This window comes from Alligator mississippiensis, chromosome 7 (genome assembly GCF_030867095.1).
Source record: "Alligator mississippiensis isolate rAllMis1 chromosome 7, rAllMis1, whole genome shotgun sequence".
In the NCBI taxonomy this organism is placed as follows: Eukaryota; Metazoa; Chordata; order Crocodylia; family Alligatoridae; genus Alligator; species Alligator mississippiensis.
In genome coordinates, this window is record NC_081830.1 from 15,332,429 (window position 1) to 15,356,707 (window position 24,279).

At 46.3% G+C, this 24,279-nt stretch overlaps 2 protein-coding genes across 2 annotated transcripts in view; both read right to left on the reverse strand.

Annotated features, from left to right (window-relative positions):
• Window positions 1-1,151: 1,151 nt before the first annotated feature.
• Window positions 1,152-2,365, reverse strand: LOC132251680 (olfactory receptor 14A16-like). Its single transcript, XM_059731629.1, has one exon. The coding sequence runs from the start codon at window positions 2,342-2,344 to the stop codon at window positions 1,388-1,390; it is 957 nt and encodes a 318-aa protein (XP_059587612.1). The 5' UTR covers window positions 2,345-2,365; the 3' UTR covers window positions 1,152-1,387.
• Window positions 2,366-13,791: 11,426 nt separating this feature from the next.
• The window catches only part of LOC132251822 (olfactory receptor 14C36-like), a 40,903-nt gene continuing 30,415 nt past the window's right edge, over window positions 13,792-24,279 (reverse strand). Inside the window, exon 3 of the mRNA XM_059731746.1 lies at window positions 13,792-13,919. Within this exon, the coding sequence (XP_059587729.1) occupies window positions 13,792-13,919 (128 nt within the window). The remainder of the gene's footprint in view (window positions 13,920-24,279) is intronic.

The following is a 24,279-nucleotide window of genomic DNA, read 5'->3' on the forward strand; positions in this document are numbered from 1 at the left end:
TATAAATTTATGATGCTATTACAATGATAATAATAATAAACTCATAAGGTTAGAAGGGGCCTCAAGGATCATGTAGTCCACCCCCTGCACAAATGTAAGCCTGTTACTCCTAAATCATCTGTGACCGATGACTATCCTCTTTTTGAAAGCCTGAAATGAAGGAAACTCCACAACATCCCTGGGCAGTCTATTCCACGTCCACAATGGTCTAGAAACAAGGGTGCTTTTCCCCCTGAAATCTAATCTAAATCTACTTTGCTGTCATCTGAAGCTTGATGTGTTTCCTTATTCAACAAGGGAGAACAATTGTTCACCCTCTTCTTCATGGCAGTTTTTCAGATATTTCAAGACTGCTCTGATCTGTCTCTTAATTACCCTTTCTGCAAGCTAAATATGCCTACTTCTCTCCATCTCTTCTTAACATGGCTTGTCTTCCAACAATTTATCATTTTTGTCACCTATCTCTGAACTTTTCTAATTGCTACATATTCCATCTTAAAATGTGAAGCCCAGAAATTCACACAGTAGCCTAAGTGAAGCCTAGTACTATCACCTCCTATGTTTTACATCTTTCTTAGCAAGCTTTTGGGTTTAAAAACCTTTCGTCAGGCTGGGGAAGCATCTGCAGCTGGTGTGTGCTCTTCCTGTCTTTTAAATCCAAATGCTTGCTACGAAAATTGTTTCCAACTATTTAAGCTGGTCTAATGAAAAGTATCAGATTCACGCAAAGAACCTTGTTTGCCTGTGGCCAACACGACCACAATGAACATGCTTGTTTTACATTTAATACTCCTGTTGTTGCAGCCAAAAACTGCATTCACTTTTCTGTAGTTGCATCAAATTGCTGGTTCATATTGACTCTGTGACCCACCTTTTCAGCCATGATACCACCCATTTATAACCCAAGCTGTATTTGTGCTTTTGATTATGCTCCCCTATGTGTGGCAACTTGCATTTATTTCCTTGGCTTTTGTCTTATTGTTTCAAGCCCAGCTTCCCAATCTATCCTCATCCATCTGAACTCTATCCCTGTCCCCTAAAGTACTTGCACATCATTCCAGTTTCACATCATGTGGAGATTTGCCTGTATATTCTGTCATCCGAATAATTGATTGCACCAATTAGTAAACAAAACACTTTAATTCTTCATATCTTGCAATTGATGGGATGTATTTTAGATGGTGCAAAAACAGTAAAATTGATGCATGAAACATTACTTTCCCACTTCAACAGTGCCAATACAAAATGATAAAAGCCAAGTATTTGACCTTACAACGTTACAGAATTAACCCACCACCTTCATTTTATATATGTAGGATTCACACAATACTATGAAAAAACTAAGTTAATGTGTAAATTAGAAAACAAAAATATAAGTAAAGCAAAGTCATGAAAGAAACATGGACAGACTGTTCTTGGAGCGGATCAGCCTGTGGAGCAGTTTCCTCAGGGCAGCTTCTATCTCCCTGTTCCTCATACTGTAGATGACCGGATTCATCAATGGAGGCACCACAGAATACAGAACAGCTGCCAGGAGATCCAGAGGGGACGGGGAGTCAGAGACGGGCTTCGTGTAGGCAATGCTGGTAGTGGAAAGAAACAGGGAGACCACAATCAGATGAGGAATGCAGGTGGAGAAGGCTTTCTGCCAGCCCTGCTCCGAGGGGATGCTCCACACCGTGGTGAAGATCTGAACATACGACACAATGATGAAAACAAAACAGCCTAAACATAAAAACACACTGAAGGCAAGAGCTGCCAGCTCCCTGCGGTATGTGTCAGAGCAGGAGAGCTTGAGTAGCTGGGGCACTTCACAGAAGAACTGGTTGATGATATTTGAGTGGCAGAAGGGGAGACTAAAGGTGTTCCCAGTGTGCACTGCAGAGTTGATGGCACCAGCAGCCCAAGCACTGGCAGCCATCTGGATGCAAGCTCTCCTGTTCATTATTATCTCATAATGCAGTGGCTTGCAGATGGCAATGTACCGGTCATATGCCATGATGGTGAGGAATGAAAAATCAGCTGAACAAAAGAGGATCAAGAGAAAGACCTGGGACACACATCCAGCATAGGAAATTGTCTTGGTGCTTAAGAGAGAATTGGCCATGGAGTTAGGGACAATGACAGAGATGGCTCCAAGGTCAAGGATGGACAAATTTGCCAAAAAGTAGTACATGGGGCTGTGGAGGTGGTGGTCCATAGTTACAACAGTGGTAACAAGGAGGTTCCCCACCAGAGCTGCCAGGTACACTGCGAGAAAGATGACAAAGTGTAAGATCTGCAGCTCCCGAGTGTCAGAGAAGCCCAGGAGGAGGAACTCGGTTACAGTGGTGCAGTTGGGCATCTTCCTTTCCAGGGCACCGTGCAAGTCCTGTGTATAATAGAACAAGGGCAGTGGTAAGGAGGAGGGTAACCAACTCAGTGGCTTTGATAGTCCCATCAATAATGTCTCCAAATTTCATGGTAAGAATGTAAATATTCCAATTTTTGCTCATGGGAAATTTGATTTTAATAAATTATTTTCCCTGGCAAGACCCTACATACATAAAATAAAATATTTTAATATTCCATTTAGAAAGTGAAAAAAATGGTAGCCCAACCGCAACTCAGGATTTATTTATTTATTTATTTTTATTGATTTAAATCCAAAAGTCTATAATTTATCCATCTGACCTAGAAAATGTATGCTGGAAACAAATATGTGTGAAATATAAGATATATAAAATTTGACTTCCTTAGTGGTCCTAATCCCACCCCACCCTCCACCCAACTCCCAATAAGCTGTATAACTTTATCTGAATTAATAGCAAAAACAGTGAAACATTCTTCACTGACTCTTGTAGCTTTGAATCTATTATATGTAGAATGCAATATGATTTATGGAGCCAGGTTTTCCAACTTTAATATTTTTAATTGTCCTCTGCATCGTCCTAAAACACGACACTTCATTGATACAGAAAACTTACTGAAATGTTTTTTTTGGAAATGTCCTGATCTTGTGCCATATTCAGGGTTCCCTTCCTGAGATCCTTTGCTCTTGTCCAGTTGATCTCTCAGATCTCCTCTGCACCGACCACTAGTCGAGATCCCCAAAAGCACAGATAGCCCAGAGGTCTTTCCCTGCTCACTCTGTCACTGAGTGACTGGAGTAAATCCAACCAAGTGTCTGAGTGTGCAGCTGACCTCAACCCTGCCTTGTAGAAAAGGAGTGAAGCAAGACAGCAATTTTTTTAGGTTTTTTTCTTCCAAAGGCTCACGGGACTCATTCCCTGGAGTCCTGCACAGCTCAGAAGGAAAAGCCCAGATGTAAACAGTCTGAGCTGTACAGATGTTAGCAGAACAGCAGAGCCGTGCTGTGGTTTAATGTCCCTCACAACACAAGTCATGGGATCTCTGAGAAGGCCCTGAGCTTCTCTATCTGGCTCTGTTGTCCCAGTTAGCCAGCCTGGGCACCTTAGGATGCAGGGAGGCACCAAATTGAATTGGGTTAGTTCCTATGTAGTTTTGCATGAGAAAATAACATGAGAATAAAAGTTAGGTTGTAAGGTGCAAAAGAAATAATTTTAAATGTAATTAATATATTCCATAACTCAGGCAAACAAGCTCCATTGCAAGGCATCACATTGACAAAATATTAGCTCAGCAATCATTAGCAGGGTCCTGGTTCTCTATCTACTGTCATGAATATGACAGCCCCATGGAGAACTTTCCCTTGACTTGTTTACATCCCAGGTCCTAGCTCCCCCGCATTTCTTCCACCACCAGCTTCCCTTGAACCCAGTGGTGTCAAACACAGATGGACCCCATCTGCCAGGTCAAGCCCACAGGGGTGGTCTAATGGAGGCACTGCATGCAACGTGCATTGTGGGCTGGCCACATCTGGTGCTTGCACCACGTGTACAGCTCTATCCCTGCACACCACACACAGCACAAAACAGCCCCAGCACCGTGCACAGCATAAGATGTGAGGAGCCAGCCTGTGGCACATGTTACCCACAGCAGGTCACTGGGAGTGCAGATTACATATGGCATTGGCAATGCATAGGGGGTGTACATGGGAGCATGTGGACCTCCTGAGATTGGTGGTTCACCCCATGAAAGAAGCACCTCCGGTCCCTGTAGGCAGTTGCCACTTGCCAGTGCCCCCTCGCCCCCGACTGTCCACACTGCCAACAGTATCTCTGGCCGGTCGCTGATCGCTACTGGTCGCTGCCAACATGGCTGGTGATGTCTGCGGGTGGTCACTACTTGCCACTCCCTCTGCCCCGCCGCCGACACCACCACGGCTACCTGCAGGAGCTCCCCATTTGCTGCCATCACTGCCGCCTGCAGGCAGTCGCCGTTCCCCCACAGCTTCCGGGGGCACGTGTCGTTCATGGCATGTGGCATTTGCACCAGGGTAGCTGAGTCTATACGAGATTCTAGGTCGGTGTAGGGATGAGCTACGGCGATGTCGTTCATCCCTGTGGCAATGTAGTGTTGGCAGGCACTAACCATGATGCTGCCGCTACTGTGCAGTAGCAATGAGCTCCTGAGCATTACTTCATTGCTACTGCACAGTAGGGTTTGAAATGTTCCTTGCCCCTTGGGGAATTCGCAGTCACGGCGGGTACTGCGTGTTCATTTAGTTCTCGTTACAGCAAGTACTACATGTCTGCACAGTAAAAACTGCCCAGTGGGGCAGACGTGTAGCTGACTGTGCACACTGGATCCTGCGTGCAGGGTGGGTCAATGGGCCCAATGCAGACAGACCCCCAGTCTAGTACACAGGGCTAGCCTGGCACAGGTGCCACATGAAGCAGACATCCCCATGTAGCCTCATGCCATGTACAGTCCATGCCAGGCAGGCTCCACAAGAAGCACCAAGAGATCAGAGACTCATTCATGGACCTGATTGCTCTCGATCCAAACCTGACAGATGCCAGAGCCTGATGTCACAATATGTGTCTCTGTCCTTCAGCCTCCATGCTAACCTACTGTACTGGCAGCTCCCACTTGGGACAGGGGTTGGTTGGAGTGCAGCAGCTGGAAGATTTATGCTGTTTGGAATTCGCTGTCTTCACAGATGTTCCCATGACCAGAAACTATGATCCCATCATGAGAGAAATTTAAAAATATCAAACTTTCTCAAACCCCAGGTTGGGATTTATTTTATTTTTTCATGAACCAAACAGTCCCAAAGCATTTCATTTTGACCTTATCAGTTTTGTCTGGACTTTATCACAGCAGTTGGCAATCTAGAGCCCATGACCCCACTGTATCCACCCTGTGGAGGAAGGTGTTTTCCTAACAGAGGCCTTCTCTTACTCTGCACTGTGCTGTACTGCAGCTGGGCAGCAAAAAGAAGCAGCACTGAGGAAAAGTGGTAGTAGTCACCTGGTTTTGGTATCAGCCTAGTTTTCCCCTGAGCTGGGTCAATCTCGCCTAAAAATAGAAAATGTTGGTGATCCCCTGCTCTATCATATTGTGCCCATTACATAGAGTTATACAGCTATCCCAATAGCCCTTGTTGCAACCTTCAAGAAAAAAGTGGTTTTGTCTTCCCAATGTGAAAGCCATCACTTTCTGGTGGCATCTCTGATTGGGAATCTTCTTGAGATCACAGTTATAATTCTTGAGCACCATCGTCACAGCCCCATGCACTTCTTCGTGATGAATCTTTCTATCCCAGACGTTGGAACGATCTCTGTCACCTTCTCAATATCCTTAGCCAATTCTCTGCTGAACACCAGGTCCATGTCCTGTGCTGGATGTGTCATCCAAGTCCTTTTCTTCTTGTTCTTCCTTGCAGCTGACTTCCCTTTCCTCACCATCACAGCACATGATCGATGCATTGGTATCTGCAGAACACTGCACTATGAGACAATCTTGAACAGGAGAGCTTGCAGATAAATGGCAGCCAGTGCATGGATCTGTGGTTTTCTATTTTCTACCCTGCACACTGGTAACACCTTTAGTGTGTCTTTCCAGGAAGCTAATATCATCAACCAGTTCTTCTGTGAAATCCCTCAGCTAATCAAGCTCACTTGCTCTGACTTGTACCATACACACCTTGAGATACTTGCTGTTGGTGTTTGCATAACTTTAGATCTGTTTACTTTTCATAATTGTATCTTACATTCAGATCTTCAACACAGTGCCCATCTGAGCAAGGACAGCACAAAGACTTCTCACTTTCCTTCCCCACCTCATTCTGGTCTCCTTACTTATAAGCATGTGTACCTTTCCCTATATGAAACCTATCTCCAGCTCCCCATCAGCTCTTGACCTCATAGAAACCATAATCTATTCCATGCTGGATCCAATAATCAATCCAGTTATGTAGAGCAGTGGGGTGGGGAGAGGTGGGAGGGCTGTCGGTGGGGGCAGCAGGAGCTGTTGAGTGCAGGGCTGTTCCTGCCCATCTGCCCTACTTTGACCCCTGCAGAGAAGACTTTTTAGACACGGCTGTGGTAAGGCTCCTGTCAAGCCTCGGGTAACAAACCCAGGACATTGGCCCACAAAAGGTCTCTTGGCTCCCCCAGCTGACTCCTTGCCTTTTGCAGGCTCCTCACTCTTTCATTCGCTTCTGGTATGTTTTCCGTCATCTCTCTGCAGAGGTTGCCTCTAGCCGTGTGGCACAGTCTGTTCCCCAGCCTGGTTGCTCCAAACTTGCTATCCCTGAAGTCGAGAGGTCTTTTTCCCCTGGTTTCAATAGGAGTAGGGCTGAGCGCCTTTTCCTAATCTCTATCCTGACAGCAATTTGAGTGTGGGCCAAAAGCACCTCTATGTACAGAAAGTTTCTAATTGTTAAAGGCTCTTAAAGCTTCCGGAGAATGCAGTGACTGGAAGATGAAGCTGGACAATTTCATTCGAGGAATACGGTGCACCCTATTTTCTTGTTACACACCGGGTTATTAACCGCAGGAACAACTTACCCGGGCGGGGGTACAATGAGTTGTCCCTCACCTGAGGTCCTGAAATAAAGGCTGGGTCTCTGTAAAAGAGAGGCTAGAGCATGACCTGAAATGGAGGATACCTGCGCTGCCTCCCCTCTGCTCAGGCTGGCTGGTTGTGCAGGATTAGTGTGGAGCATCTTCCCTTCCATGCAACCTGCGGCTCTAAGCCCTACAATACAATGGGTAGCTGGGGTCTGCTCCCTTAGTGCTGCTCACAGCAATGCCAAGTGCCACACTTCATTGCTCAGGTGCCACGACCAAGAGTTGTGGGGGTTGAGCAATACTTCCTGACCCCGGCATTGCAAGCCCCGCCACCCTGGACATGCACAGAAAGGTGCAGAGAGGAGCTAGCAAAGCTCTTGTGGTAGAAACAGAGGGTGGGCAGCAAAGGCAGTGTTAGAGCTACCAAGCATTTTCAGTGGGGGCTAGCGAGCGCAGCAGGAGTGAGCAAGAGAAATCCTGAGGAGCACGGATCAAACAAGACCTGGCCTGACTTTTCTTTTTTCCCTCTTTCCGTGGAACAGTTCGAGACGCTGTCTAAAGATGCTGGACCTGCCATACCAGATGACATGGGGGTTGACACAGGTACGCATGGGATTGTGACACTGCCTAAGTTAGGTGATGCGCTCAAGGTCACTCAGGAAGTCTATAGCGAGGCCAGGAAGTGACCTGAGGGCTCCTGAATCTGCATTCATTGACCTCCCAGAGACCATCATTGCTGCCCTACCTACCATCTCCCATGCAGCGCTGCAGGACAGAGATAGCTAGCACCTGATCTTCAAGCATGAAAGTCTGCAGAGCTTAGCCGCAGCAGAGGATCCAGTCACACTGGTGATCAGTGCCCATGTAGCAGAAAGCCCCCTTTTCCTCTGGCCTGCATTTGCTCTCCCTTCTTTGAATATGTTTTTACTCTTCTACCTTTTCTTCCTTCCTCTTTCTTTCACTTTAAGATAAGGAATTGTGTTCCTTATATCTCTGGCTCCATATATCACTGGCTCTAAATATTTCCGGCTCCGTATATCTCAGGCTATATATATCTCTGGCTCCATATATCTTTGGCTCCAAATATATCAGGCTTCATATATCTCAGGCTGTATATTTCTCTGGCTCCATATATTTCTGGCTCAACATGCACTTCACACGTACTGGTTGGAGTCCACTACTTTGGATTCCTGATGGGATTTGCTGGGTGTTGTGTTGCGAAGGGGTGTGCGGGCACAGTTGGTGGCAACTGCCCGTAACCCATGGGCCTGGTTTCGGGGTGTGCACAGAGGCAGCCCCTAGTTCGGTTGGCTGTAGGCTGGGGCTTGAAACTGGTGGTGGGCTGTAGATTGCTGAGGGAAGTCTGACTGTGTTGGCCTTTAGCGTGTGTGAAACATGGGATGCTCCTGCAGCTGCACGTCTCCCTGTCCCCATTTATTGTTCTCTCTTTGTTAAACCCCCCTGTCTTACCTCACTCCCCTGTTTGGTTTGGCACCTTCTCCCCCTTTTCCCTGCGCTCAGCTCCTGCCTCTTGGCCCCTCCTGGAGTTTCAGCCCAATTTCAGCCCTCCCCATTTCATTTTGGCTGGCACTTGCCTCCTCTTCCCTCGTATGCCTCCTCCTGCTGTGCTTCCCCTGCTGCTCTGGCATTGTGTCACCACACCTGCTGCCTGTCCTTTCTCCCTGGGTTGTTCTGGTATCAACCTTTTCTTTGAACCTTGGTCTGCCCCCGTCTTCCACCAAGAGGGTATTGCTCAGGGTGTGTCCTGTCTGTGGCTGTCCCCGAGGCTGCCGGCACTCTTTCAGGTAGATTAAGTGCTGGTGGTAGAGAGTCAACATCTCCCCATGGGGATTTTATGGTTGGGGGGTGTCTGTGGTGACAGGAGCCCAGAGTGCACCCTGTCTGGGGGTGGTGCAGAGCGGAGGCTTTAGCCCTTTTCTTCCCTCTCATGGGGGGGATGTCTCAGGGTTAGGCTGAAGTTGGCGGCATCCCAGCTGAGGTAAGAAGGGAAAACGAGAGGTGCTTTTTTGCATGGAGCAGACTGGGCTCAGTACAGCGCCAGAGAATTTCTGGAAAGCAGCATGCGATGGTGTGAGCTGCTCCTTACGGATGCTTATGGATCTCAGGATTAATTTAGTCTGTACAAATGCAGCTATATACCCTGCCTTTGGCTGAGTTCCAGCTGACAGGGCTAAGTATAGGTACCTCTCTGCCCAGTATAGGTACCTCTCTGCCCAGAAGGTGCCAAGGCCCAAGAGGATGAGAGAACTTCCATTTTGGGAAAGATCAGTCTGCCACGTGCACATTTGTTATGGGATCAATGCTGGTCTCACAGACAGCTGTGCAAATTCACCCCAGGTCTCCAGCTTCCTGGGCCCCCCTCCCCTGTGCTTCCTGTTCAAGTGTGCTTATGGAGTAGATGTACAGAAACTCAGAGTGGTTGAAAAATAGCTTCAAATGTTGTTCCATTTTTTTGGAAGCTAGTCATTTTATACCACTGTAAGCAAACATTTTTGGTGTTTCCTGAGTATTTTAATTGCACTTTGCCAGTAACTGCTGTAATTTTCAATTTTTTTGCTTTCACGGTGATGTCCTCAATGTTTGTGAACCTCTTCCACTGGCTAGTACCTTTCATTCCCTGTACAAAAATGGCAAGACTTCTTTCAAAAGCCATACAGCACCCAGCAGAGTCCAACCTCCTAATGAAAGGTGTGAACCACATGTTATGGCAACGCTCTGGTTGTAGGTCAGGGAATGAGGATGACTCGTGTGTGAGAATGCATGCCTGGGCTCCTGTGGCTGCGCAACTGCAGCTCCCTTTTCTTCTATAACAAGTCACTCAGCAACAACATTTCTTCAGCAGTGTACCTATCTCTCTCTCTATATATACCTTTATCTGTATATATCTCCACATCTCCATATATCTCTATCTCCATATACTTTTATGTCCATTTACTTCTAGCTCCCTCTGTCTCTAGCACCATATATCTCTAGCTGTATACATCTGTAAGTCCATTTATCACTACCTCCATATATCTCCAGCTCCACAAAAGTCCAGCTCATTATATATTTGGCTCCATCTATCTCTGGCTCTATATATTTCTGCCTTTATATACCTATGGCTCCATATATTTCTGGCTCCATAAAATTCCAGCTCTATATATCTCTGGCACCATGCATCTCTGGCTATAAATATCTTTGTCTGTATATATTCCTGCCTCTATATAATTCTGGCTCCATAAAACTCCAGCTCTATATATCGCTGGCTGCATATATCTCTGGCACCATATATATCAGGCACCATGTATATCTGCCTCTATATATCTCTGGCTCTATATGTCTCTGGCTCCATAAAACTCCAGATCCATATATCTCTGGGGTCATATATATTTCTGGATCCATTTATCTCTGGCTCTACATATTTCTGGATCCATTTATCTCAGACCCTATATATCTCTGGCTCTGTATATGTCTTGGTCCATATATCTTTGGCTCAATAAATTTCAGTCTTTATCTGTCTCTGCCTCTATATAGTATTGGCTCCATATATCTCAGGCTCAATATATGTCAGGCTCTATATATATGAAACTCCATATAGTTCTGGCTCAATATATCTCTGGTTCCCTATATCTCTGGCTCCATTTACATCTGGCTCTACATATTTATGGATCCATTTCTGTCTGCCTCCATGTATCTCAGGCTCTATATATCTCTAGCTCCATATATCACTGGCTGTAAATATTTCTGGCTCTGTATATCTCAGGCTATATATATCTCTGGCTCCATATATCTTTGGCTCCAAATATATCAGGCTTCATATAACTCAGGCTGTATATTTCTCTGGCTCCATATATTTCTGGCTCTATAAATCTAAGGCTCCATATGTCTCAGGCTCTATAAATTTCTGGCTCCATCTGTCTCTGGCTCCATATATCTCTAGCTCCATATATCTGAGGCTGTATATATTTCTGGCCCCAAATATCTCATGCTCTATATATCTCTGGCTAAATGTATTTCTGGTTCCATGTAGCTCTCGCTCCTTATATCTCTGGCTCCATATAGCTCTGGCTCAATATATCTGAGGCTCCATATATCTGAGGCTCTACATATTTCAGGCTTCATATATATTTGTCTACATATGTCTCAGGCTCCATATATCTCAAGCTATGTATTTCTCTGGCTCCATATATGTCAGGCTCTATATATTTCTGGCTTCATATATCTCTCACTCCACATATTTCTAGCACCATATATCTCTCGCTCCATATATTTTTGGCTCCATATATCTCAGGCTCTGTATTTCTCTGGCTCCATATATTTCTGGCTCCAAATATATCTTGCTCTATATTTCTCAGTCTCAATCTAAATAGTGCTCTATTTCTGGCTCCATATATCACTCACTCTAAATACTTCTGGCTCCGTATATCTAAGGCTCTATGCATGTCTGTCAGTCTATATATTTGGCTCCATATATCTCAGGCTTTATATATCTCTGGCTTCATATTTCTCAGGCTCTATATTTTTCTATCTCCATATATCTCTCGCTCCATATATTTTTGGCTCAATATATTTCTGGATCTATATATCTCAGGCTCCACATAGCTCAGGCTCTTTAAGTTTCTAGCTCCATATGTCTCTGGCTCCATATATTTCTGGCTCCATATATCTGATACTCTATATATCTCTGGCCCCAAATATCTCAGGCTCTAAGTATATCTCTGGCTCCATATAGCTATGTCCCCATATATCTCTCGCTCTATATATCCCTGGCCCCATATATATCTGGCTCTGTAAATCCTTGGGTCCCTATATCTTTGTCCCCATATCTCTCTCACTCTATCTCTCTCACTCTCACTTCTGGCTCTATATATCTCTGGCTCCATATATCTCTGCTCCAAATATCTCTGGCTCAAAATATCTCTGGCTCAAAATATCTCTGGCCCTCTATAATTCTGGATCCCTTTATCTCTGGCTCCATATATCTCTGGCTCCATATATCTCTGGCTCCATATATCTCTGGCTGTAAATCTCTGGCTGTAAATCTCTGGCTCTATATATGTCTAGCTCCTTATATCTCTGGTTCTATATATCTCTCGATAAATATATGTCAGGCCCCATATATCTGTGGTCACATATATCTGTGGCTCCATATATCTTTGTCTTCATATACCTCTAGCTTCATATACCTCTGGTTCCATATACCTACGTCTCCATATATCTCTGGCTCCATATACCTCTGACCTTGTATATCTCTTGCTCCATATATATCTGGCTCCATATATCTTTGTTTCCTTATATCTCAGGATCCACAATTCTCTGGCTCCATATATCTTTGGCTCCATATATCTCTGGATCCATATATTTCAGGCCCCATATATCTCTGGCTCCACATATCTCTGCTCCAAATATTTCTGGCCCAATATAACTCTGTTCCACATATCTCTGGCTCCACATATATGTGTGTCGTGGAAGAAACACGCTGTAGAATTTGGAATCAGGTCAGGTAGCTATCAAAATAAAGTTCTATTGGAGAGAGACCGTTAAAGGAAAGACTCCCTCTGGGCAAATAACCTTTTTAGAGATTCAAGACAAAAGGTTGCCTAAACTAGCTTTTCCTGCCTTGGGGCTATCGGTCTTGTGTCCTTCAAGACAGCTTTAATGGTCATCTTCCTCTTATCTAAGGAATTTCTCTCTCCCACCCTGAGGCCTCAGCCATTCTTTGCTTCCACAGGGAGATGTTCATATAGAGCTACAAATCCCACTTCAATGTGAAATACTTTAAACGTGAGTGCTTCACTGCTGCCCAGCTGTACAGGTTCCTCAGAGCCTAAGTGCTGCAAAAGGCACTGGAGCAGGTGCTGCAGTGGAAAAGGTTTGGCATGTTAGATGGGGAAGAGGCGAGACTGTGTTTATGGAGCACAGAGGGTATAGGAAAGCATGGCCAAATGCCTTTCAGGGGGAAAAGCATTAGGTGCATCTCCTAATGGGGACAGCTGTGCTCAACAGGTCCCAGCTGAGGAGAGAGTTGCATGCAGACTAATGCCTCTGTCCTTTTTGACTAAAATACTAATGGGAAAGACAAGTAATCTGTCATATAGATGTCTATCTGGGGGGGAAGCAAAACATCTACCAAGATAAATACGTTTTTTGAGAGTCTGGATAGAAAACAAACACAGGACTTAAAAGAAGACTTTTGGAGAGAAATTTGAGTAGGAACCCTGGTGTCTAGCACGTGATTTTAGTCCCCAGCAAGTGAAGCTGGTACTGATTTGGGAAGAGCTGGCAGGATTGTTAGCACCTGCAAACAAAGACACAATCACTGTCCAGGGCAAGCTATTTCTGTTTGTTTGGTTTTTTTACCTTACAGATGGGGACTTTACCATGCATATGAGGCATTAACTGGCATTAGATGGCATTACTGAGAGGCATTTGAAGCTGCACTTGGCATATGATGGCAGCACCTGCACATGTCAGGCTGTACCTTACATATTATGACTACACCTGACAGGTGGGGGTCCATATTGATACCACAGTATTATTACATAGTCATAAAATGGTGATTTTGAACTGGTGAGTTGTTTTTAATTTCACCTGTCTCTGCCAAACTAGTTTTCCTATGACTAAAATTAATTTGGCTCTATTGGCCACAGGCCCTACCCTACGCTCAAAAGATGGCGGATCAGAGGAAATAAAACATTGATGCTGAAGGTCAAGTTTTCAAAGGTAGTTGGACCACTGATTTTTTTGCTCTTGAACAAAACAGCAACATCCTGTGTCTGATTTGCCACGAGAAAGTGGCTGTCTGCAAGGAGTACAACGTGAAGCGACATTATTCTACAAAACATGCAAAGCCATGCGACAGCCTGGTGGGTCAGGGTAGAAGTGATCGGGCGAAGTCTCTAACACAGAGCGTGAACGGGCAGCCGTCTTTCTTCAAAGCTGTGAGGCAGAAGTCTGAGGCAGCGACCAAGATCAGCTTCTTGATATCCGAGGCAATAGCTAAGAGGGGGAAACCGTTGTCTGATGGAGAATGTGTGAAAGATTGATTGGGCACATTTGCATCTGTGGTATTCCCTGAGAAACAGTCAATGGTGGAGAAAACCAGCCTTTCACATCAGACGGTTGCTAGAAGAGTAGATGACATGGCATCAAACACTGCCGATTCGCTGATGAAAAGACTCAGTGTCCGTCAGTTTTACAGCGTGGGGGTTGACGAAAGCACAGATGGGAGCGATACAGCTCAACTGGCAATCTTTGCACGAGGAGGCACCAAACAACCCCATGGTGCTGGGGAACTGCTCGACTTGTGTCCAATGCAAGGCAAAACGACAGGACAGGACATTTTCAATGAAGTGAAACGTGTCTTGTTGCAATTCAATCTTCCAGAGGACAAACGCTGTGGTCTAACAACGGATGGCGCCCCTGCGAGGATAGGCAAGCACAATGGATCTGTCCGTTTACTGGTCAAGTCCGTGCCTCGGGATGTCATCACACATCCCTGCATCACTCACCAGGAACAACTGTGTGCAAAGGCCCTGGGGATGAAACTGTGATGGAAAAGGTTGTTTCTACACTCACTTTCATAAGGTCAAAAGGGCTTAATCATAGACAGTCCCAAGCATTTCTTGTGAGATAGGATCAGCCCATGATGATGTCATTTACTTCTGCCAAGTTCATTGGCTCAGCAGGGCAGCCACACTAGCCAGACGCTGGTCACTGCTTGACAAAATCCTTTGACTGGTCCAAATCAAGTGAAACACATGCAAGCTGCTGGTCCATTTTAATTGTTAGTCTTTTTTTTCCCCACTGCTTACTCTTTCCCATTCACTTCAAACATGTTTTTCAAGACTTTTCCCTTCTCACCAACAGCTCCACTTGCATCTTGCTGGCTGCGCAGCGAAAGAAGCCACATGGTGTTTTCTCTGCATCTGAGCTCCATGACACTCGGCCCCACTCCTCTCCCACCCCAGAGGAGCAGTAGACTTGTCCATGCCCTCGCTTACCAGGCCCTTTAGTACCAAGTCACCATTGGGCAGGTCTGTGAAACCCATAACCAGTGACCGCTCTGAAAGTGTTCTAACATCATGACAGCATGTACGATTTAATTGATTTAAATGTACTGCCTGTAATAGCACCTTTAGACACCGAGGGAAGTTCAGAACCTACACATTTAAGCACCATCTGAGCTGTGGTTTCATACAATCATAGAAAAAAAAATGGGCTAAGAAAGACCTTGATAGGTCGTCTAAGATCTAAATGTTGTGTTTAGGTGCCTGACCTGAAAGGTTTATAAAATGACAATGTATCATCACCTTACTGTCTTTACAGCATAATACAGAAAGCATCCTCCAATGCTTTGTCTCATGATCATATAGGAGTAACACCATAGGCTTCAGAGAAAGGGGACAGTAACCCCATCACAGTCCACATTTTAATGTCCCAAGGAAGAAGTCGTTTTCCTGTGATCTGTATCAGCGTTTGGTTTTAGGATGATGGTTGTTGTCCTCACACAAAACCATCTCATTTCACAGGGGCTTGATACAGATGTTTTTCTTCCACTTCTCAGGAGGTACCTCAGTCTTCCTCCTCATAGTAATAGCAGATGACTGGTATGTGGCCATCTATAAACCATTACGGTACTAGACCATCATGAACCGGGGGGTTGCATAGAGCTAGTGACTGGGGCATGGTTGGGTGGCTTTGCCCATTCTAGTGTCCAAATCGCACTGATCTTTCAGTATCCCTTTTGTGGACCCACTCTACTGCATAATTTCTACTGTGATGTCCCACGGGTCATGAAACTTGCTTGCACAGAAACCCATGCGGTAGACTTGCCGATCATCTCCAACAATAGGTCTGTAATCTCTGGGGCCTTCTCTGCATTACTTATTTCCTATACTATCATCTTGGGCAAGGTAAGAATGCATGTTATGGAAGGGAACCACAAAGCCTTTCCACGTGCACTGCACAAATTACATTGGTGTGCTTGCATTTTGGACCTGGCATGTTCATTTTATGACAGACCCTTCCAGAAATTCACAGCGGATAAGGCAATCTCTGTGCTCTACACAGTGGCCATCCCCACAGTGAACCCGGTGATCTACACACTGAGGTGTGCCAAAATAAAAAATGCCATTCAGAGGTTACTGTGGACAGTCCTGTTCTCAGGAAAGGAATCAGAGCCCTCATTTGCTGAATAGTCCCTGTGTTTCCCACTTTGCAAAACTTTTCAGGTTAAGATATAATAACTATCACAATGATAATATCAATATCGCTAACAATAACGATAGGAATAACCGTAATACATGAGGTCAGAATCTCAAAGCCTTCTTACATGGTTTGTATACATCTAGTACAACGTTCTAGTTTTTTCCAGTCATCCGAGTGGCTATTTCTTCATCCACTCAGTCACACGCCCTCCACCTTTCTCCTGGCCCCACATATTTCTTACAAACCTCCCACTATTATCTGTTCAGAGACCAGCCTCACGAAAGTACTAGAGAAGCCCCTGGGTAGTTACTGACCCGTGATGTGATGGTCAAGTACTTTGCTGGGCCGTCACTGAGACCTAGGTTCAACCAACTCTGGGCAAGGGGGCCTAACATGTGCATCTTTCTACTTTTCTGGTGACTACTTAGTGACTGAGGGCAAAACATGGGAGGCTTTCCTCTCCCATACATCCTTCCTTTGTTTCTGCGTACAGGTCCCAATAGTCATGGTTTATGGTTGATGTTTTCAGACTTCTAAGGCCACTATGGATCCATCAGGGGTTCAAGTGCCTGCCCCGGCTTTTTACCCAGCCAATGAATCCCTTTCTGTCTGTGCCATGTCTGCAAATGTAGGCAGTTGGTGATGCAGCTAGGAATGACATTCCTTGCATGTAATTGCACAAGGTAAAAGTCTCCACTGGCTTCACTGGAGGGAAACGTCCCTCCTAGAGAACTGAAGATCTGCCTCCGAGAGTAATTGAGAGCTGCCCTTTGAAATGAGTGGGGGATCTGGGTGCCCCTATAAGCAGACATAGTATAAAAGTCCTTCCTGAAATACTCAATATTATATCTATAACTTGATCTCTCTTTTTTCTTGCAACCAGGTCTCTGAAAATCTCTCTCCTTCTCAATAATCTAGCATAGCCTCAAGATCACATTGTATGATTAATGCATCGGTTGTCTCGGCCTTTCCAAGACTGCTATGTCTGTGACTGTAGAACCAGGTGCCTCCAAAAGTGTTAAAAATATTACAACAAGGTCAAATTTCAGCCATATTTGTTTCCTACCTGACAGGAAAATTAGATCTAGTTCTCAAAATCAGATAGACCCCCACACTTTACTTTCCACTTATCTATTTTCTAACTCCGGATGTAGCATAGGTACTAAGATTAAAGTTTCTCTAAAATTCCTTTAAGGTTTTCCTGGCTGAATCAAAAACATTGCCACTGTTAAAGATATATCCTTAGCCAGGCCCATCTCAGCCCTCTTCATGTTTTTTTAATAAGAGACAAGGGAAGTGGGTCAAACTTCAAGGAGTAAAGCCTTGGACATCTTTCCCTACTCTTTCTCTCATTTAGTACCCTTCCCAGTAACTCTGATGCTGAAAATCCTCCCAAGGTTTACTAGATAAGATCAATAAAGCTACTGCTTCTGAAAGGTAGGTCACTCATGTAAGGATCCTGCCCTACAGTCTGAGTCACCTCCGTAAAGCTTACAGAGGCTTCTCCCCTGCAGCCTTTTTACAGTGCAGTTGACCCAGTTACTACTAATCACGGTCAGCTGACCCCCTTTGATTGGTTATGGGGCTGCTTTTAAGAAACCCCTCCAACACCTGAGACACCTTAATCATTGTCCCAATGAAAATTAGGCATGGTGGTCACAAACTCCTTGAAAATCATTTCAGGCTCAACATTAGAAAAAACTACTTCACAACTAGGGGGTCCAGACTGTGACCATTACTCCTAGTTTTCCCCAAGGGTGCCCTGCTGAACAGTTGTTCACTGAGCCCTAGATGTACGCTTCTGATGTAGTAGTAAGCTACTACCAAGTCCCCTCTCAGCCTTCTCTTTTTCAGGCTGAAGAGTCCCAGGTCCCTCAGCCTTTCCTTGTATGGCTTTCCATGCGAGTCTTTGATCATATGAGTAGCCCTTCTCTGGACTCTCTTAAGCTTTACCATGTCCCTTTTAAGGTGCAGAGCCCAGAACTGGGCACAGTACTCCAGCTGCGGTCTCACCAGTGCTGAGAAGAGCTGAGTAGAGCAGAAGAATCACTTCTTTGCGATGGTTTTGTTAGAGATGTATCACTTGAGGTATGACAGCATATTGTTGGCCTTGCCGGCTACAGCATCGCACTGCCAGGTCATGTCCATACTGTGGGTAATTATTACCCCCACGTCTGTGGTGGCGAGTGATGGGGGATCTTCAGTCCCGCTGCCTGATGAGAGGCAGCAGTTGCACAAGCACCCGTGTCACAAGTTTTGCCTGTCAGCAGCTAGGGGTGCAGGGCCCCAGAGCCCCCCTGCACCAATCTCCTTGACGACTGGCAGGCTTTGTGGCCTCAGCGGGGGCAAGCAGGCCTGCAGCTGTCACCCTGCTGTGCCTTAACACACTCAGTGTCACCCATATCACAAGTTTTGCTTGTTCACAGCTTGAGGTACAGTTTCCCCAAACTCCTGCACCTATCTCCTTGAAACTTGGCAGGATCTGTGGCCTCCACAGGGGCTAGCATGCCTGCAGCTTTGACCCTGCTGTGGCTTAACGCATATACATGACACAAGTTTGGCTCTCAAGACTTTGGGGTGCAGTTTCTCTGACCCCCTGCACCAATCTCATTGAAACTTGGCGGGCTTTGTTGCCTCAGCAGGGGCTACAATTTCTGCAAGTTTCATCCAAATTTGGCCAGAAATGATTAATTTGTAGGCTGTTTCAACCTTCCCCATTATAGCCTATGGGCGAAACGTCTAAACAGCATTGAAACGACGAAGTGTTTCGACTTACCTCGTTTTGTTTCGAGGCCGTTTTGACCTTAGCTGTTCCATTTCAATTTTGCTGTTTCAACCTCAAAACAGGTCAAAACAGCATCGAAACAGAACTGGTGGCAGAATTTCACACAGCACTACTAAATATGCTCCGCTATTACTTTTAGCAACATCACTCTTCAAGAAATGGCTGAATGCCTTGTGCATTTCAGTATCTGTACTGTTTCTATTACTAGCAATCATGTTGGTATTAGGGCAAGTCATTACCAGCAAAGTAAAAAACAAAGTTTACATTACCATCAATTATTTATTTTAGCATTAACATAAGCAGCACAGCTGTATAGCAATATTTTTAAGTTAGAAGAATTCGGTTTACAAATTACAGTAGAAATAATGGCAATATTAGAAATGAACCATTTGGATGTATAGGTAGAAAGGGTACAGTTTGACTTAAAGGCAGGCCTGGTAGCATGCCATCTATTACTAAACATTGCCAGACATTTTCTATTATAAGGCCTTCCTTTCAGTTGCTCATAACGGCTACACTTTAACAAATCAGAGTAATAGCTAACGTGTTGCATATTTTCCTCTGGCTGAAAGGTTTTGGAAGAATTCAGCCAAAATAGCTTGGCTGCTTTTGGGAAGAAAGGTAGGGGCAAAAAAAACATTCCACTGTTTAAAAAAAACAAAAAAAAACCCCTCCCCCCACCCCCCTCCTTTTTATTTGGAAGCTCCAGAGCAGGGACCTGACATTTGACATAAAGGAAGTCTTTGTTAATCCCATGAAAAACTGTCCCATTTTGACTCTGGAACTGAGCAGGGAGCTTGTCTTTTTTGAGCTCTAATTGACATACTCCCCTCCCTTGTCCTTCTGACACTGAGATAATGAAGCCATATGACTCCATACAAAGGGCCAAACTGCACTATGGGGTTGGAGTGGGCAGTAGATTAGGAAAAGGAGTGTGGGGCTGAATTGGAAGCAGAAGCTGGCAAGGAAGGAGACTGAATGGTGGGCAGTGAGAGAGCAGATGGCCATAACCTAGAGACCTCCTAGCCTGGCTGACTGGGGCCACCTGCCTGCTAGGGCTGAGAACAGGCGCACACACTTCACATGTGAGCAGCCTGAGAGGGGTTCCAGCCACGCTACAGGCTGTCCTTTGGTGGGGATGGGAGGGGTTGAGTAGCGCGGCCTATTGAACTTCAAGCAAGGTGCTTTTTATCTTTTGTTATAAGGTAGTACTTAACTAAAAATTATTATTCACAAGAGTTTTACCAGGTCTCGTGTCTTTTGTTCAGTCCATAGATAGAATCCAATTTGTTCTCAGAGTTGGTCCACATTTTTGGAAAGCTGAGATGTACATTGTGCTCCTCATTATTCCCCATGATGAACTTATAAGCAGCCACAAGGTCGCCTCTCAACCTTCTCTTGTGGAGACTGAAGAGGTCCGGGTGCCCTAGTCTCTCCTCGTAGGGCTTGGCCTGCAAGCCCTTAACCATACGTGTGGCCCTTCTCTGGACCCTCTCCAGGTTCTCCACATCCCTCTTGAAGTGCGGTGCCCAAAATTGTACGCTGTATTCCAACTGCGGTCTGACCAGCACCTGATAGAGGGGAATTAGCACCTCCTTGGTTCTGTTCGTCATGCATCTGCTGATGCATGATAAAGTGCCATTAGCTTTTCTGATGACTTTGTCACACTGACGACTCATGTTCATTTTGGAGTCCACTAGGACTCCAAGATTCCTTTTCACTTCCGTGCCACCAAGCAGGTCATTTCCTAGGCAGTAGGTATGCTGGACATTTTTCCTCCCTAGGTGCAGCACTTTGCATTTCTCCTTGTTGAATTGCATTCTGTTGTTTTCTGCCCATATGTCCAACCTGTCCAGGTCTTCTTGTAGTTGTTCCCTGCCCTGCGGCGTGTTCACTTCTCCCCACAGCTTTGTGTCATCCACAAACTTGGACAGAGTACACTTCACTCCCTCATCGAAGTCGCTGATGAAGACATTGAAGAGTATCGGTCCAAGGACCGAGCCCTGCAGGACCCCACTGACCACACCCTTCCAGGTCGATACCGACCCATCCACTATGTCTCTCTGGGTGCGACCCTCCAGCCAATTCACCACCCACCGGACTGTGTAGTCATCCAAGTCACAGCCTCTTAACTTGTTCACCAGTATGGGGTGAGATACCGTATTGAAGGCCTTCCTGAAGTCTAAGTAGACAACGTCAACCCCTACTCCTGCATCCAGGTGTTTTGTAACCTGGTCATAGAAAGAGACTAAGTTAGTCAGGCATGGTTTACCCGCTACAAATCCATGCTTCAGCATAATTTTTCCTGCCGGGCTCTCACAAATGTGAGCCTTGATATTTTTTTCAAAGACTTTGCCTTGGATGGAGGTGAGACTGACTGGTCTATAGTTGCCTGGGTCCTCCTTCCTCCCCTTCTTGAAAATGGGGACCACGTTGGCCCTTTTCCAGTCCTCCGGGACCTGGCCCATGTGGCCCATGCTGAGCATTCAAATATTCCTGCCAGTGGCTGTGCCAGCCTGTGCCTTCAGTACACTCAGATGGAGCTCATCTGGGCATGCCAACTTAAACGCATGCAGTTCCTCCAAGTGCCTCTGCAACATCTCAGGGTCTACACTTGGTAGTCTGGCGCCCTGCTGCTGCCTATCTACAATCCCAGTGAGAGACTTGTCTTGCCCCTCGCTTAGGAACACTGAGGCAAAGAACTCGTTGAGGAGTTCAGCCTTGTCCCCCCTGTCTGTCACCAATTGCTTCTGTCCATTTAGTAGAGGTCCTATTCCTCCCTGGGCCGTCCTTCTACTCCCTGTGGCAGAAATGCCACCATGGGTGCCCCTCTCCAGAGATCTGTCTCAGCCAGCGTGAGAGGCTGGTGTTGAATCCCTCAGGGCGGGGATCTCCCACCTTGTCTGCATGACAAAAGCCTGGGGCCTGGGAGGTGGATGCTCTGGTCACCTGGGCAGTGGGGGGAAAGACCCGGCCCTGCGCGGGCCCAGGTAGCCAGGGATGCTTTGAGAGATTGATTGGTTTGTGGCCAGTATTGGCAGCTTCGATTGGACCGGGCTGCTGAGGTATGAGAGGTTATTTAAGGCTTGGTCCAAGAAGAAGGGGGCCTTTTTTAGCCATTAGCCATGCGGTCATCCAGGTGAATCTGAACCTGGCTCTCTCCTCATCACCGCATGCTCCAAGAGTGCCCTGCCTCCAGAGGATACAACAACCACCTCTGGATGATGCGAGCGAGTAAGCTACTCGAGATCCGATTAGATATTTAGCTTCAGTAACTCAGATGCGTGTTTAAACGGCTACCTCAGCCACCCTGGTTTGCTCTATGGGATTCCTTTGATATTCCTGTAATATTTCTATGATATTGCTCTACCTTTTACCCTGTTTCCACCCTACCCCCTGGAATCAATAAAGTTCTCCTTGTGACCGGTGTGAGAGACTTATTGAGGGGTGGGCCTAAATTATGCCAAGGAGGCCCCTTAGGTCTGTGTACTAAGGCAGGCTTCCTAATAAGCCCCTGACTTGGGGAAGTGCCCCAAGTGCTTGTATTGGGTCTAGGACCCATTGGACGACCAGGCCTGCATTTTCCAAGGTGCGCAGAGCCAGAAGTGAGTCCAGAGCCTTGGATGGTGGCAGCGGGAACCCCGGGCTAGCGGGTGTGCTCCAGGGAAGGGGTTGGCCGGACGGGAGGCACCCCAAGGGAGGCACTCAGAGCCTGGAAGGTGGTCAGGCGCAGGGAGGCGGGTGGCTCAACGCAGGAGCTCCCCCTACTGGCCTGCCACACTCCCTATATATCTAAAAAACAATTTTTTGTTATCCTTAACTTGGGATGCCATCCTCAGCTCCATGGTAGCTTTGGCCCGTCTAACTGCCTCCCTACAAGTGCGAGCAGAGGAGGTATACTCCTCTTTAGTAATATCTCCCCATTTCCACTTTTATGTGCCCCACTTTTTGCCCGTAGGCTGCTCTGGATTTCTCTGGTCAGCCAAGGAAGCCTCTTGGCCCCTTTCCCCCTTTTTCCCTGCATCAGGATCGTCTCCCTCTGTGCCCAAAGGATCATTTCCTTAAGGCACAGCCACCCTTCCTGGGCTCCCAACTCTTTAAAACTCTTACTCTGCAGTGCGTCCTTGACTAAACGCCTGAGTTCATTGAAATCAGCTTTCCTAAAGTCTACCACTTTCACCCTACTAGTTACCTTACCCACTCAATGTCTTATGGTGAATTCTATTATTTGGTGATCATTGTCCCCCAGGTGACCACCGATCTGTAGGTCTCCTACCATGTCATCCCCCGTTGCCAATACTAGGTCCAGTAAGGCATCCCCCCTAGTGGGACTGTGTACCTCCTGTGTCAGATGGAGGTCCTGTACACAGGATACGAACCTGTGTGAACGGTGGGACTTTGCTGTCTGCGTCTTCCAGCAGATGTCTGAGTAGTTTAGGTCCCCCATGACTACTGCTTCCCTAGTTTTTATGGTCTCACTGGCCTCCCTAGCAGGAATTACAGTGTTCCCTATCAAAAAACTGAAAAATCCCTGATACAAAAATCTCAAAGTCACTCTGTAAAATACCTTGAAATCCATGTTCCCCCACAATCAAAACAAAAGACAACTAGAGAGAGAGACACAGCGATCAGTTGGGCAATGTTTTACTGATACCTCTACAGTGTTAAAGCAATTTGGAAGCCAACCAGTGTCTTTATCACCATAATAGAGTGAATTCTAAATACCTATATGTTTTGTTGCCTCCCCCCCGCCACAGGGCTTACAGCCCCACCCCCAACAAAGGCCAAATGGCTTCTGCAAGGGCTACCACCCCTGCTTGCTCCCCCAGTCCCTAGATTGCTGCCCGGCCTGGCCCCAGCCCCTGCTTGCACCCCCAGCCCCCTGATGGCTGCCCTTCTACCAGCCTCTAGCACTTAAAAAAAAATTAAAAAGTCTTTACTCACGGGCAGTAGCAGGGGTTGCAGGGGCTCTGGGTCTTAATGGCAGAGCCCCTCCTCCCCCACCCATGCAGCAGAGGACAGGGGGGCAGCACAGCCTGGGCTGGGGTGGCTACAAGTGTCACCCTGCCCAACACTGTGCAGGGTGGGGGGTAGTGACCCCGATAGCAGTTGTTACTGCTGGTGACTGCGGGGTGTGAGGGGACGGGGTTGGATTTTTTTAAATTGCTGGGATTCTGGGGCTGGGTGGGGCAGTGACCACTTTTTTCCAGTGCAGGTTTTTTTGACCCCTTGACATCCAGGAGTCTAATTTTGCCCCCACATGTGGCTTTGAGGTGCTGCAAGGTGCATATACACACTCATCTGGACTCGCCCACTGAGGACATAATCCACAAAAGCAATAATTAAATCAAGTCATACAGAAGC